This window comes from Nyctibius grandis, chromosome 8, assembly GCF_013368605.1.
Source record: "Nyctibius grandis isolate bNycGra1 chromosome 8, bNycGra1.pri, whole genome shotgun sequence".
NCBI classification, from domain to species: domain Eukaryota; kingdom Metazoa; phylum Chordata; class Aves; order Nyctibiiformes; family Nyctibiidae; genus Nyctibius; species Nyctibius grandis.
The window spans coordinates 24,996,554-25,013,729 of record NC_090665.1 but is presented as its reverse complement, the minus strand read 5'-3'; the positions used below and the strand labels follow the sequence as shown (position 1 = coordinate 25,013,729).

The following is a 17,176-nucleotide window of genomic DNA, read 5'->3' as shown; positions in this document are numbered from 1 at the left end:
TTCTTGCATAATCCTTTTTACAATATGTAAGAGGTTTGGGAATACTTAGATGTCTGCACTTTCAAAATGTCCTTGTGATGTAGTGACGTACAGTGTTTTAACTTTGTAGGTAACAGACTATGACAGAGATTTCAGGCACTTAATTCGAAGTAGAAAATAAGCTTCTAATGACATGAAGTCTAGTTGGAGGCCAGTAACTAGCAGTGTACCTCAGGGGTCAATACTGGGTCCAATCCTGCTCAACACCTTCATTAATGATCTGGATGATAGGGCAAAATGCACCCTCAGCAAGTTTGCTGATGACACAAAACTGAGAGGAATGGCTGATGCACCAGAGGGTCACGCTGCCATGCAGAGGGACCTCAACAGGGTGGAGAAATGGGCTGACGGGAACCTCGCGCAGTTCAACACAGGGAAGTGCAGAGCCCTGCACCTGGGCAGCAATAAACCCACGCCCAGTACATGCTGGGCACTGACCTGCTAGAAAACAGCTTTGCAGGCCAGAGCCTGAGGGTCCCGGTGGACACCAAGCTGAACATGAGCCAGCAATGGGCCCCTGTGGCAAAGAAGGCAAATGGTGTCCTGGGCTGCATTAGGAGGAGTGTTGCCAGCAGGTGGAGGGCTATGATCCTTCCTCTCTACTCAGCACTGGTGGGACACCTGGAGTACTGCACCCAGTACTGGGCCACTCAGACATACTGGAGAGAGTCCAGCAAAGGGCCACTAATGAACCGGGCACTAGACCATCTCTCATATGAGGAAAGGCTGAAAGCGCTGGGAATGTTCAGCCTAGAGAAGAGAAGGTTCAGGGGGGATCTCTTCAGTGTGTACAAATACCTGAAAGGACGGTGTTAAGAAGACAGAGCCAGGCTCTCTTCAGCGGTGCCCAGTGACAGGACAAGAGGCAATGGGCACTGACTGAAACACAGGTTTTGTCTGAACATCAGGAAACACTTTTTCACTGTAAGGGTGACTGAGCACTGGCACAAGTTGCCCAGGGAGGTTGTAGAGTCTCCTTCCTTGGAGATATTCAAAAGCAGTCTGGACATGGTCCTGGGAAACCTGCTCTAGGAGACCCTACTCGAGCAGGAGGGCTGATGACCTTCAGAGTTTCCTTCCAACCTCAACCATTCTGTGATTTTGTGAAATGGTGTTTTCAGACTAATTGGGACTAAGTCATTATACTGTTTGGCTAAATATTCTCATGCTCCTCATCAACAATTTTCAGTGATAATGGTAATTTAATTTGCTATGAATATTACCATATATTTATACAATATAATAACCAAGAGAATTAGAATAGATTCACATGTTTATCAAAACCTGACACATTTCTTCATAAATCAGTACCTCACCTCTTGCTCATAACCTGTTGTATTTTCAATGCTAGTTCTTGCTTATCCTAAATGTATCAGCAATTAGTACAGTAACCTCTTTTCATTAGTAGTTTTCACCATAAGCACGCTTCATTAGCAAAGAAATTCATAAGAATTAAAGCATGCATCTGGCTCACATGCAAAACAATTTGTATGAACAAGATGAGAACATCGCTGAATGACTATTTTAATATTACTCTGGCAGTAAGACTATCAGAGCATGCTTGCTCCCCTTCACTCTTTATCCCGTGAAATACCAAACAAACAGTCAATATTCTGATGCAGGTCCAGCTCAGATCCGCAAACCCCAAAACTTTCACCTCAAGAAAAAAATCAAATCACAAAAATCATGCTTAGTCGAGTTTACACAGTAATTGATTTAAAAAAAGAATAATGAGACACAGATTATGAAAATGCTTGACAGTTAACCAAAGGTGAGAATAAACATTAGTTTCTTCTTTTGTAGAAAGCGTCTAGTTGATTACAGCAGTATTGCTTTTAGGCTGTCCTTAGTTTACTGCAGAGGAAATTGGGTACCTGTAGATAAGCCATATTACTTGGCAATATGGTAAATTACTTGGTAAAACTAGAAGCATATTTTACTAGTATGAATTCATAAACTGAATTTGTAGGTAAGAGCAATATTCCTAAAATTGAAACAGTTCTCAAAAAGTTGACTCTATGAATCAGAAACAGGTATTCAAATACTCAGAAGATAGATGAGGAAATATGAAATCTGTTTGTAGTCAGCAAACAGAAAACATACGAAGGTTTCCCAGAAATACAGAAACCTTAATCAGCTGTGTTCTATTTTCTCTTTAGTCAGAAAAGAAAAAAACTGTAATAATAATAGGAACCCTTTTTGATATTCATAATATGAATTTTAAGTATTCTTTTTTGTTGTTTCAAAATTCCAAATGTATTTTCTCAAAATATCTCTATACATAGCTATATATTTGTCTTAATTTTCTAACTGCTTTTCATTGGTATAAATGCATTGGTATAAATGCCATTACTTCTAGATTTTTTGTTATCACAATGCTATAATAAAAACACTGGAGCTCAGAAAAGCTGGCTATTGTAAATTTACTGAGTTTCACAAGCTAGAATTCACCTTAGTTTTTGTAAAATAAAGGGCACAAATTGCCCTATCACCTATGCTGTTAGAAGAAAACTACAAAATTTAGGTTCTAGCTTTGTAAAGAACTGTCCAGCTTTTACTTTAGAATGGTCACCACAGTAAGGATTTTTAGGGTATTCCTCTACAGGCTCTTGCACTCCCTTCAAAGAATTACCTCCTAAAAATATCAAAAAACAGTATCCCAATATTATGTCTTATCAGATAATCTTTATCCTTTGTTTTACACCATCAACACACATCCAGAGATTAAATTTCTTACGCGTTTTCTTTCTAACAGAACTACAGCTACTGGGAATTTCTCTTGCCTGGTTTCAAGAGGTAATCGCACTAATTCATATAGTATCAGCATCAAGACGTGTAAGAAGAGAAAGCTGAAGGTAATAGTCTGAAATAAATATGGTAATTCTGATAAAATTTCAAAACATATAGTGTTGAACAGTTCATCCTTTCTCAGGAAAACAACTGCCTTCATCTTTGCTTCCTACTCCCACTCCAGCTCCAAACCCTCAAAGCTGGTGAAGCAGTAGGAGGCAAAAATGAAAAGTAATTATTTTCTATGAAATACAGGACTGATAGTCAATTAATTTCAAGATCACCAGAATACATTCTATCTCTTTACAGCTTCTTTGTCCCCACAAGAAAGAATTTCCAATTTCTCTCTTTCTATTTCAGAAATGGTAGCATCTGCTCTTGAGTAACTGTTTTTTAAAAAAAAAGTACCTGTGGCTGAAATGGTGGAGCAGTAGGCCCCTGGATGCCTTGTGACTGTTCATCCATTCTATCACATAGAAGCGTCCCTTATGTCCTGAAAAGAGAAATACAGTCATTACACTGTAATTCAATCTGTATTTATGATCAATGAACATCAGCGGAGGAACTGAAGAATTAATTTTCTCATTCACATGCTTGAGTTTACCAACATTTAACTATTCCAGCCCCGCACTGTTTCGAGAAGGAAGTTTTCTTCTGTTTAGCTGTTCTATAAAAATGAAATAAATCACTACACACGTCTGAACTTACTATTAAAAGATGTGCATTAAACTACTTGAGCCAGACAAATGGCTCTGTCTGATAAAAGCTGCATCACCCCATTATTCTTCAGAGGCACCAACCACTTTTTTAACTATACAGATGTCTGCTGGCCAGTACCTTAGACCTATGGGCAGCACGGGAAATAGCAGATCAGCAGAAGAGTTAACTGCTGCATGCATATTGTTTATGTTGCATTAATTTATCTGTAGATTTTAAGGAGTATGCAAGAGTAGTTCCATCTAAACAGAAAAAAGCTAAACACGTACACTCATTAAATTATGAGAAGCTAGCTAAAAGGGCTTTGAGATACGGTATTAGGAGCACAGCCTCTATTCCCAACTATGAACCTCTCATACCCCATCAATAAGATGGGAGGAAAGATGACTGCCAAGTTCCCAAGATAGAGACACAAGGCTTTGACAAATAATAAAGGTGGAAAAATGTGCAGAATCATTATTAGGAAGAACAGAAGAGACAAAAATGCAAATGCTCACAAGGCTTTTTTCTCAGCTAAGCGAATCCTTTCTTAAGCTACATGACATCTTGCTGAGGGGGAGCAGGTGCAGCACTCAGTTTTATTGGTGCCTATGAGGGCCATCTGTTCAGATGAAGACAGTAGAAAGTTCACCATCATTTTCGAATGCAAACAATGAAATAAACTTTTACACAAATAGGAGGCAAGCCCTGGACAACTTTTTTATCACACGAACAAAGTGTCTCTGCCTATTACCCGGTCAAACCTGCCAAGGCCTTCAGAGGAACAGGAGTCAGGTGTCTGACTAGAAAACTATTCTTGCTTTTCAATTTTTTTTTATTTATTTATTTTCTTACTTCCTGTTCGAAATCATGGAAGTTGTAGAGATGGTTTGACATAAAATATTTTCCTGATACCTCTCAATCTTTAACATCAGGGAATTTCCTATGATAAATTTATTCTGATCAATCTATATACTTCAAATACTGCAAACATGTCCTTCTGCACAGAGCTACCTATGTTTCACAAACCTTTCTTTAGAATGAGTACGTAAAAATTTTTCAAATAGCATTTAAGTCCAGCATGAAAGTATACAATCTACTATCTCTGTAAAACTCACACAAAATAAATCTTCCCAATAATTTCTTTAGAGAATATTAAAAAGGTTAGAAATAACTCAACAGAAAGCAGCAAACCTTAGAAATGTTTTTCAAAGCCCAAAAATATTTAAGAAAAATATTTAAGAAACTCTTAACAAATAGCTTGTGTTCACAGTACTATTGTCATTCTTACAGCATCGTTCTGATAATATCACTAGTAGATAAAAATAATCACAAAGCAGCTTTGCAAAGTTTCTCAACATACTGCCCCAGTGTACTAAACAGTGGATTGGATACACAAAACAAATCATTGGCAATCTGCTTTCACTCCCCTGTTTAAAGCAGCCATCCCATGCTATTCCAGTACCATTAGCTATTGGTAACACCAAACCACAGACATCCTTCACAGCAACTAAGGGTCTCAGCGGCTTTGCCCTCCTATCCTTAGTACTCCTGTATAAAGCATACAGTTTGGGATTTCTGTTTTGTCTGAGTATTAGCTGTAATTAATCCAAAGATAAGAGATCCAAAAAAGCAATTTCAGACAGGTGAAGATAAAACTGAGGTGAGAGGCAGAGAAGAAGAGGTAGGAATCACAAAGATTTCTAAGACTGTCAGAATGAGCGTGGAGAGCAAGGGGGAAACAGCTGGCGGACACATGCTGCACACACACCACTGGCGACGCAATCTTCAGACAGCCCTAGGACACCAATACTGACAATTCTTGCAAGTTCTACATCATCTCCCATACAACCTCCCCACAAAGGCAAGAAATCATAACACAACAGCACTGAAAATTACACTGTTGTCACAAGACTGCACCTAAATTCTCCAGTTAGATTCACAGAGGCTTATGCAGTCACAGCAAATTCTGGTGGAGGAATGCATGACAAGCTTAAGGAATAATCTTCTGCTGATTTCTTGCTGTAGAGATCTATCACCACCAAGAATCCAAGAATTCTTTTCTGAAGCGTTACTCTGAAGACCCTTTATAAGAATTTTATCTTTTCAACACTATCAATATTTCTACTGAAAGTTTTGCAGTGTGTTTTACTAATACGTTTACATATTGAAGACTGTTGACCATGTAATGCACCAACAGATAATTCCTATGGGTCAGAAACACTTGTTTCAAAATCCCCAGGGAAAAGAAGTAAATACAAAACTCTTTATCCTCTATTGCAGACATTGATCCAAGACTAATGAAGTCTAAGCTGAAACGTTCACATGATGCATGTTGATTCAGGTACTATATAACCCACTCATCTCATCTGAACAGTTAGAAGCACTGACTGGAAGTGTTTGGGAATATGTCTTTTTAAATTTGGGGAAACGGTAGAAAAGGGAGAAGTCATATCATTACCACTGCCAGTGGCTCTGTCCTCTGTGGCTTGTTTTTATAATAAAAGCAAGCAAAGTAAAGAGGTAACAAGTATGTTCTACCATAGGAAGCATGGAAGATTTATTAACTTGTGGATTTGTTGTTGCTTTTGCAGAGGAAAGGTAGAGATCAGTATTTTCTGTCCATATATGGAAGTTTTTATTTTTTTTTAACTTGTTTTTGTCTTTGAAGACTGCATGATAGATTCACATTTTAGAGTAATTTGGCATTTTGATCATACAAAATGCCAAGGATGCAAAAAAATTCCAAGGATGCAAAATTAATCTTTTGTACTGTTTGTCAACATAAGCAAGAATTAGATTTTGCTACTTGAAGACTGTTTTCACAGTGAGGCATGTCTTTCACCTTGATAATAAACACCAGAGGTCAAAACATAGTGGTATAATATTTATCATCTTTAAATTTAAATTGAGGCAATGATTATTACTCTTCCAAATATGGTTTTCAAGTTCTAATTTATGGTGAAAAGACACTACAAATACTGCCAAAGAGTCATAGCTTGTTTAAAATTGAAAAGCAAATATAAAATACATTTAAATGCAACACGTCTGTCACTTCTTGAAACAAGTAATACGATGACCTTCTGCAAATCCATCACCATGATACACATTTGTTCATGGAAAATAGACAACAGATGAAGTGAGAGGCGAGCTAACTATACCATCACCACTCAAAACTTCCGAAGTGCCAAACACAACTAATGTTTTTAAACACCCTCACACTGACCATGTAGGAGGAGAGGACTCCTTGCCTTCACCATACCACTTGCAAAGATAGAAACAAGGAAAGACTCTGAAACATTTATCTTGGAAAGATGACTTTCCTCATTTTGAAGATGAAAATCATTTGGATTCAGACCAACCTGTACACAACAACGATCACAGGAACACAAGCATATACACTAAATCTTGTACTTCAATTATGGTTACAAATATTTTGCAGGTATGAGAAGACTTTTGGTTAACTACTGTGCTTTAAATCTTTGTCTTTTTCGGTTGATCAAAACAGTAGGTGCCACCTACATATAAAGGATGCAGGATGAAGTACCTGGGGATACAGACGTAACCAATTTTTTATTCGAAACTGCAGTTGCACAGCAACTCCCTTAATTGACACTATTTACTCCACACACTCAGTCCACCATACAGCAAAAGGAGGTTAAGTCCTCACCAGTAAGTTAGCTTATCAAACTGCAACTGCCTGAACTGGGAATAACACCTCTTCCTTTCTTCACACACAGGCCTCGCTGTCCTTATTCACCTCCTTAGCAGCCACCTATCAAAGCTCTCCAATACGTGCCCACGTATCTAAAGATCATGCAAAGGCACAAAGTAGCCCAAAACACAAGGGTGCTTTCCTACACCCCAACAGAAGCTCACGCCCCACAGTCAGCACTCAGCTTTCCAGGTGGTTTCCACCAGCCTGCTAGAGAGGTTAGACTACCCACGGCTCCGTTAGTGAAATCTGAGCAGAGGACCTGCTCCTGAAAGGGAACCAGAGCTCATCACCGACACTTCACTAGAATATATTTTAAAATAACATTTTTAAAGTAAAAGACACCTGGGAAAAACTTGAAATCCTTGTGACTTTAGGTCTTGCAACTAAGTCTTTATAAACATGATCAAATTATTCCAGGAGAAAAAGCTTAAATGCACTGCCTAATCACATAAACATGCTTTTTAAACACTATTTTCATAGCTCAAAGTCCATAAACCATTCACACAAACATATTTCATGGCATTCAGGCAATAATGTTATTTCTTTAACAGATGGTAGTTCTACAAAAAAAAAAAATACGTTTTCCTGTAGAAAACATCATTAATAGTCTCAATGATACACGGTTCCATTAGCTACATGCTATACACTATTGTTTGTTAATTTTGGATCTTAGGTGGGGACATTCAACAATCAATGTCAAAGAAGAAACAGCTATACTTTAAAAAGTATATGCTTAGAAGAATATTCACAGTGTTACAGTTTTGCTGAGAATCTGAAAGTTTCAGTCTTTGTGTTTCTGCAGAATATAGAGGTAACTACTCCACATAATTGCTAACACAAGAGAAACATGAAGTTACACCGTTCACAATGTGCTGATCAGGCACATGGTCACTTTTGTTGCTGTTCACAAAGGACGGAATGTACTATGTTTACTTCTGGATTACACCATCAATTAAGGCAGGTATTTTTAGTTTTTACTATAACCACTACATTATTTTAGTTAGGTTAGAGCCAAGGCCCTCCAGAAACAACTATCCATTTAACTCCACACATACTTCTTACTTTTTTGGTATCAAGAAGTTAGATTCTTCAGCATCTAACACACGTTTTAAATTAGATCCCTAAACTTTTCAACTACTTTTACTAACTAAATTCAAAGATAAGGATCATCCTCAGCTGACAAAAAAAAAAAAAAAGTACATTAATACGAGTTTCCATACAAGAATACAGACTATAGGAATATTGCCATTTGCTTATACCAGATGTTGACTCTCAGCTAACCAAAAGCACAATTTAAACCTCGGTAAAATGTTCAAATAGTCACCCTGGTTGATATTAAACAAACCTGTACTCTGGAAACAAGGGTTTAGATTTCTAAACGCCTCACTGAATATCCAAAACAAAAGTAACAGGCAATTACCCATCCCACCAGGCAGCCCAAGAGTGTGTGTACACACAGAATATTTACTGTTAGCTGACAATGGTAAAAATTAAGTATTTGCTTCATATTATCAAAAAACCCAGAGTCTTCTAAGATATGAAAAATACATACTCATTTGTAAAAATCTCTGCAGAAGCATCTGCATCAAAGTTGTATTTGCAACTTCTAAAGCACTGAAAGTAACTGAATATAAATATATATACAGAAGCAGGATTACCCTTAATTTTAGAAACAGCTTCTAAAAGCCTTTAATTTTTTAATATACTACCAGATCAATATTCCCCGTGGGATGTCAGGACATTCCTCCCCTCTGTAGGGACAGCCTTGAATGTGGACAACACAAATTTGCATCACTTTTTAATCTACAAGTAGCTATCATCTATCTATATGGAATAACTAACACTGAATTTTTCAACAAACTTACATCCAAATTCCCTACTCACAGGAGGTCCAGTCAAAGAAAAAACACACAGATAGTTAAGCTGGGTTAAGAATTAATTTTACCAAGAGCAGAAGCAATCATACACAAAGAAAACCTACCTACAAAAAAGTAAGGGATACACTAAGAGTTCATATGCAATTTTCTCATCCATTCGTCCCAATTTATCAGGCATATTTTCATTCCAACCCTGAAAACACAGGTGCCAGTCACTGTCATTCCCCAGATACTAAGAGTTCGCTCTCTGTCAGTGCTGTCTGACTAGAAGATGAAAGTCCAAGCTCTCCTGCTTCACAAGTCTGCTTCCCTTCCTCTTCATTCATTTGCACAATTTAAGAAGTTGTATTTTGTTTACTTCTCCCTCTCCATTTCAATTATGCCACTCAAGTAGATGGCTTATCTTGCGAGATGCTCCCAAAGGGTTATACATGCACCGACTTGCCCTTTTTTGAACCATTTGTTTGTTATTTCATACGAACTGAAGAAGAAACAGGAACTGAAACTGCTCAGGCAGCAGGCTTCTACCTTTTCATTTAACTTCTATTCACCTGGAAAGAAATTTGATAACCCATTTCTTCATACTGAATAGCCAATTATATAGGACATATGTGGATCATGATCATGTCATAGTGAAAAGTTTTGCAGAGAATGAAGATTATTGTGTCTAACCACAATACTATCAAGAAAGCAAACCCTCAGCCCAGATCACACTCTGTTGTGCTACTGCCTCCGTAAGGATGCAGTTCTAAGACAGCATGAACTGATTAAGCAATGCTGCTGCCTCCCCTGCCTTCAGCCATGCCTTCCGGACCCTCTCTCTTCCAGTTGGGTCCCTGTGGCTACCCAGACTCCTGGTAAGGTAACTGAAACCAGCTGAAAACTAACCTCAACAGAAAGTCACTTTTTTCCACTTCAGTTCCCTGAATTGTTCCATTGCAGAGACAAGGACAGAACTGTGATGGCAAAGGACAGAGAGAGAGGGGAAGACATAGCTGGGGTTAGAGCAGCGCTAACTTAGATCAGTTAAACCTATTGTCAAATTACATTTCTAACTTGAAAGTATACAAGCCAATCTAATAGCTCTGTGATGCCACAGGTCTTGCTTTCTCTCTTTTTCTCTGCCACATGATCCTGCATAGCCATCTTGAACTCTTTGGACCTTTTGCTGAGCTGATTTAGTTCCCTAATGCAGTTGGGTTTATGTTCTGCAAGCAGTGAGCTGAATCAATGCATATGGGAGTCTACTGAATGCCAAAGTAAGTAGTGGAAGTTCAAAGATGAGAGACATAAGAGGGGGATTGTAAAAGAAAGAACATCTCCTTTCTGGCAACAGCACGCTAGTGCATTAGCTCACCACGTTTCATTTTACTTCATCCTTAGGTAGGGATGCTAACAAGTACTTAAACTCAAAACAACTATGACATGAAGGCAAGAGCCAGTATAGAGAGAAGGCAATTTACTCAACACCAAGCCAAGAGTTTCGTCAACAAAATATTGTATGGAAAAGTAGAAATAGGAAACAAAATAAATGGACGGAGAGTAAACCAGGGTAACAAATCAAATTGAAAAAAAATGCAAAGATTTTCATCGAAAGGAAGCTAAGACATGATCTGGAAACCCTTACAACTCCAAAACCTTGCAACTCCAGTAGGCGAAGAGGGAAAAGAAGAGACCATTCCCTAACAAAGCGATGGTTTTAAATGCATCTGTAAAAATAAATCATTCATAAAGAGCTGCCGAAGAGATTTACTAAAAGCGTAAACAGCTGAGCTTCACACTGGAGTTAAAAAAGAAGCAGGACAAATTAAAAGGCTGGAAGCATTGTCAGATAAACCCATTATTGCTAAGCACAGGGGAAAAAACACCCAGTTTGGAAGGCTGGCTACATACAACCGTGCCACAACCATGGCTGATAATATCCACATTGCTACAGGTGAAGCAGAACACGTTTAACAATAAATTCCACATAACCCTTAAAGAAATGTCTAAATATCTTAGACACCAGTGCAAGACACCACCTTGTGATATCATACTGGAGGTGCTACATGCACATTTATAAGCTGAAAAAAAATATATTTGTAGTATATAGTTTAAAATTTGTGATACCCCAAAGATGATGACATGAATGAAGCACTATACAGAACCAGAAAAGAAACACCAGGCTTTCTATGATCTTCTGACTAGCATTACCTTTGAATCCTGAAACCATGTATAACAGGAGCGAGTAATGCAGGATCCCTGGGTCCAGAAGCAAGTAGCTAGCAGCCAGCACACTCACTTCAGAAGCAGGCCAACACTCAAGTTCACAGCTGTTTCTATGTTTTACATTGAACCACCACCCGCTAAAACATGCAAGATCCATTCCTGGTTTTGGAGTATCCCTGTGACCAGCTGTACATTAAATGCTCTGTTTGCAGGCTGCTCGCTGCTCCTCTGCTGAAGCCCTACTTATCACCATGAACTTCACAAGCAGCCCACGTACCTAACACACAGTTCTGAATTTCAGTCAGGGCAAGTACTGGAAGTTCACTGCTGCAAAGACAATTCCTTTTTTGGATCTGCTCTCAGATGAGGACAAAAAGGGTACTGAAGAAGAGCCTCTATGGGACAGAATGCTATGCATTCTCCCACCACAAGTTTTTACTTATTTTAGGATTAACTTTAAGTTCACCTGTGATATTTTTACCTTTCAGCTTTCAAGGAATCAATAATTTTGTTAACTTTATACACTGGCAACAGAAGATTAAAATGAACTGAAAAAGACTGGTTCATCAACTCCGCAGCACCTAACTCAAACCTCTCCCAAAGATGGCATTAGGGTACACTGTGCACCGGTGTCTACTGGAGCCTTATGCTCCTGTGAGTCTGATGTGCCAGGCCATCGGATCCACAGAGTCTTCAGTAAGGATCTAATCTGCAAGCTTTACATGTACTTTTATGACACTGCAAAGTAATTAATCTGGTCCAACACAGATCTAGCTATTAAATAAGACAGCAATAACTTTGTTATAAATCATTCCAAGCAGATTAAAGCAAAGAGGCTTGAATGCAAACTCCCAAATGCCAGATGATGCAAATAGTCTATTTACTTTGCCACCTATAATCAACAGCAAAAGTCACTAATATCACAAGATTAACTATGTGCAAATGGGTTTTAACATGATTGCTCATAGTATTTTCTTACAAATTCCTCTTTTTAATGCCTTGTTTAAAATTTTATAACAAATTCCCTTACATAAGCATGTGTTCTGTTTGCCCAACAGGGAATAATGACACTTGAAATATACTGCGTATTTTCTAGCTACGGAAATCACAACTGAATCACAGTTATGTTTCACGTGCCAGAGACAAACACACAGGATTATCTTCACCAGAGAAGCAATTCATTTTAATAGCATTGCTTCTCTTCAGCTTTTTTAACTAACCTGACGGGAAGAATCCTTTTAATACTTACTAAAAAGGAAACAGGTAGTAATGTTGCACTTCACTCTATGGCTGAGTTCCTTCCCATGTTGCTGGGGCGGGGGGGGCAAATGGTGATAAATACAGCAAATCAGTGCTCTAAAGGCTGCTCTTATCACCACTTTGGTATTTTGGTAAGTTATTTTATTCTGTGTTGCAAAGCACATGGAACGTAGCTAAACCAAACAAATTTTCTGGAAATTAGTCAGTTAACTCTTATGACTACCCATAGTATTAACCTGCACAAGATAATCCTCCCCTTCCACACCGTTCCCAAGCACTACTCCTCAGGAATCGGGAGGAATTTTTGGATAAACCCCAAATAGTCAAAAAAATTCCCCTGGAGGCAGAGAAGTTATTGCAGTTTGACTTTTCCGAGGAGACTTTCCAAGGTAACATGAACTCATCCATTCAGCACAGATGTTTGGAAAAATGTCAAACTTCAGAAGGCAGCAAGGCATCGATGGCGATACAACTGAACGCAGGACTACTGTAAATGCAGGATATTGTACTAAGTTTATTAAACATGGGGACGTTTCTGCATGCATGAACAAATTGCCTCACCAAATTGTCTCTGTGGACAAATACACTGGACTGTCTATGTTTTGTGCAACTGAGGTCGACTCTTGAACAAAAAAGAAATGAATGGGTGGGCTATAGGGCTCTGTCTTACAATTCAGAAGATACCACAGGTCACAGTAAAATGAGCAACCGATTTCTTGTACTCTGTTTTTCATTTGAGTTTCTCATACACTCACAGACCTTCAGACTAACTCTAAAATGTTAGATTTTTTTCCTTCTTTGGAAACAAGTTTCTATGGTGGGGATGAGATTCTACTTGTCTAATTCTTGTAGACCCTGGAAGATGCCGTGACAAGTCAATCAAAAAAAAAGATTTTCAGTTGGCTAGACTTCCTTGATTTGTTCTCAAATTATTTTTTACTCCAATGACTAACTGGTACGTTGAATACAAGACATCTATGATATAAGGGTAGAGATACTAAGTGTGCTTTGAGAACCCAAACAACAGATATTTATAAACATAGTATCTTCATGTTTTGAAATTAGAGAACAAGTGTTGTTAATGTATGCTTTCTTCCAGTATCAAAAAGGAAAAACAAACAAACCTGGAGGGCTTTAAGTACTTACTTTAAAGCTGTCAGACATTGCTTGTAAGTTTCCCTCTTTCCACAAAACCGTTTTCCTTCCTCTGCCTAAGTTTTTCATAGCCCATGAACTAATGACTGTTTTCTACTGCATTTTATCTCTAAAGACTGCCCGAGCCCAAAATTTCAAAGACAGACATTTGTACAGCACTGCACCACTGAAATGTCTCCTAGATAGCCTTGAAAGTAAAAGATTTTTAAACTTCTTTCTTCCTGATTTAGCAAAGCTGCAAATATCCACACATCTAACCATCCAAAGTGTCTACCTTACAGATTAACATACCATTCACTGTAATGTCTGCATCTCAAGTTTGTAAAACAATTTTATACAGGAAATGCATCCAGTACATTCAGCAAAATTACTATGTATGTGCGACCTTTCCTGAGAAGTGATGCTGCCATTGAAACCTGAGAAAACGGTGCTATCACCTCAAAGGTGACAAAAGAAAAGTTTACCATTCAGTTGGTGCAAGAAGTGAAAACATTTTAAAAAGTTTTTTCCAATATTAAGAATCAAATATTTGTGTGATATAACGCACACGCACCTCATCATCTTTTATCAGAAGCAGGTTTAACACCCTAAGTAGTTTTACCATTCAAGAAGTGATGCTCCTCACGAAATGCTGAGCAAAACAAGGCACGTTCCATCCAAAGAACAATATTCTGAACTTCTGAATCCTAAAGCCAAGCAGGTATAGTTCACATGGACACAAAATGGAATTCAGGGCTGGTACTAGTATAACCAAGGCTGAGTGCTACATAAGGCAAACAGAGAAGCAGAGGGGGGAGAAAAAGGATAAAACCCCACGAGACGGAGGATGCCTCACTTCCAGCGTTGCCCACTAGGCCTCAGTTCCTCACAGCCTCATACAGCTACAGGCGCTGCCACCATTGGGAGCCGCACCAAGCTGTGAAGTAAGGCAAGCCCAGCAGCCACGGGAGGCTGCTGAGAGCAGAGACGAGGAAACACTGGCACCTGCAAGAGAGGCCCTCACGGCCAGGCATCCCCCTCTGCCCTCCTGCCCGCCGCTGGCGCCGGGCCACGGCGGCTCCCCTCAGCCGGAGGCGGCTGCCCGGGAAGGAGGGAGAGGGGCAGAGGCAGCCGGCTCCCGCCTGGGACGGGGCTCTCTCGGCTCGCTACCACAGGGCCGTGGCTCCCAGTGACTACGCTATTTTTACTCAGTGCTGTGTGAAACCCTCCAGGCTGAGCTGTCCCCGTCGGCTGCCCCGGGGAGCATCCGCCCTACACCAACCTCCCAGGTGAGAGGAGGGCAGAGGAGCCGGGAGAAACCATCTGGAAACGACGCAAACATCACGGGAAGAAGCTCCGCTTGCGACATTAACCCACAGAGCCCAGCCAGGGGCAGAGGCACGGGGGGCCGCGGGGAGCCGCACGGCGGCCAGGCCGCAGGCAGCCTGAGGCGCGCTGCGGTGGCCCGGCCGCGCCGCCGCCGGGCAGGGTCCGCGGCCGCCCGCTCGCCTCTCGCCGGAGGCAGCCGTGCTCCGCAGCGAGGCCAGCGCCGCCGGCCGGAACGCCACAGCAGCCCTGAGGCAGCCGCTTCCCCCAGCCGCCCGCCCTGCCCCTCAGACCGCCGGGCAGGTGGCGAGACCCTCGCGCGAGGCGCAGACACGGCCGCGGCCCCGCCAGGGCCGGCCGCCGCCAGCCCGCCCCCTCAGCGCGGCGCAGAAAGTTTCTCGCTTCCAGACCCGCACCACTCCCTCCCCTTGCGGCGGGCAGAGCGGCAGCCGCCGCACCCAATAGCACTGCGAGCCAGAGCCCCGAGGACCAATGGGAGGAGGCGGGAGGCAGGACCCCCGGCAGCCGCCCGCGCGGAACAGCGAGGGGAGCGCCTCCAGGGGAGCAAGCAGAGCCGCCGGGAGCCCCGCTACGGCCCCGGTCCCGCGCCGCCCGCCCAGCGGCCCCGCCGCTGCCCCGCTCACCGGGAAGCCTGGCTCCGCCTTCGCCTGGCGCGGGAGCCCGGAACCGGCCTCCTCTCCTCTCAGGCTCGAGGCCAGGCCGGAGCTGGCCACGGACGCCCAGCGGGGCTCCCGGCGGGCTGCTCGGGCACCCGCAGCGGCCCCCGCCTCCTCTCCGCCCCCTGCTGCTCCTGCCGGGCCCGTAAACATCCCGGCATCCCCGAGGAGGGAGGCGGGGCGGCCTCCGGGCCCCGCCTCGCCCCGCCGCGCTCCGGAGGCGCGGGGCCTGGCGGCGGCGGGGCTTCTCAGCGCCGGGCCAGCGCCCTGCTGCCTGCCGGGGCCGGGAGCCGCCTGTGGGAGCGGGGCGCCGGCAGGACGTTCCGTCCGGCCCCGGGCAGCCGAAGCCCCGCCGCGCTCCGCGCGGCCTCGTCCCGCGGGGTGCCCAGCGCTCCCGGGCACGGCTCCGGCCCGGAACGACAGCGCTCCGACCGAGGGCTTGGCTGGCAACCAGCAGGCAAAGCCGGCGTGCCTGCAGCGGCGGGGAGCGGCGGCCAGCTCCCTCCGGCTCTGTGTATGCGGGGGAATTTGCCGCTCGTTTGAAAATTACTTGGCTCGTAAATGTTTTGAGACAGGGACCGTTCATCTGATGCACGGTTATACTATCACGCACAACGGGGCCTTCATCTGCACTGGCACTGCAGTAATACAGGAGTTATGGAAAGCGCAGCACTGCCCTGGCAAAAGCAGAAGTGTTCGAGAGCAGGAGAAACAAGATCAGGCCTCGGGAAACCAGGGACTGGTTCTGCAGTAAGGTCAGCAGCAGGGGTCTAAGGCTTTGGCCCAGTCTGCTTTGAAAACAGAGTGTATCAAACAATGTACTTCTGACTTGGTATATAAATTGTGATCATCTATGAGACATTAGGTATTGACCAAGTATATCAGCTGGAAGTGACTCAAACTCCTTTTTTCTATGCTTGGAGAAATGAAAGTGTCAGGAACAAAAAAGCCCAGACTCATGATGAGTCCTGTCCCACCAGCTTCTAATTTTTCAACAGCACTGGGGTTAAGTAGATAAAAAATACGGAATTCCAGAATATTACTATTTTTCAGGTTCCTGAAAGTTTAGCCTGCTTCAGGATGAGGAAAAGCAATTAACTTTATAGAACAGAGATCTTAAGAACCAACAATAGGGAAAAAGTATAAAGGCTGACCACAATTTCCCCAGTTAAGGTTATGGATTACTGTCATCAAATGGCTTCTTCCTCAGGTGTGGAAGCCCACTGTAAAAGAAAGATCTCTAGCACTCCAGTGAGAAAACAGCAATTTAAAACTATCTTGAATCAGACATACTTTATTTTTTCTAAAGCAATGTCTCAGTTCTCGTAAGGGTTGGGTTTTTCTTTTCTTGTAACAGGTAAAAGTTATGCTCGATTTAAGTCTCTTGGAGAATAAATAGGAAATGGGCCAGTGCGTGTCTGAGAAAAGTCTATTCACCTCCTTCTGTACAA

At 42.1% G+C, this 17,176-nt stretch overlaps 1 protein-coding gene across 1 annotated transcript in view; it reads right to left on the bottom strand.

The window, feature by feature from the left end:
- NEK7 (NIMA related kinase 7) overlaps window positions 1-15,875 on the bottom strand; it is a 69,719-nt gene extending 53,844 nt beyond the window's left edge. Inside the window, exons 1-2 of the mRNA XM_068406251.1 lie at window positions 15,693-15,875; window positions 3,238-3,322 (exon numbers count right to left, since the gene is read on the bottom strand). Of these exons, the coding sequence (XP_068262352.1) occupies window positions 3,238-3,294 (57 nt within the window). The 5' untranslated portion in view covers window positions 3,295-3,322; window positions 15,693-15,875. The remainder of the gene's footprint in view (window positions 1-3,237; window positions 3,323-15,692) is intronic.
- Between the last annotated feature and the right edge of the window lie 1,301 nt (window positions 15,876-17,176).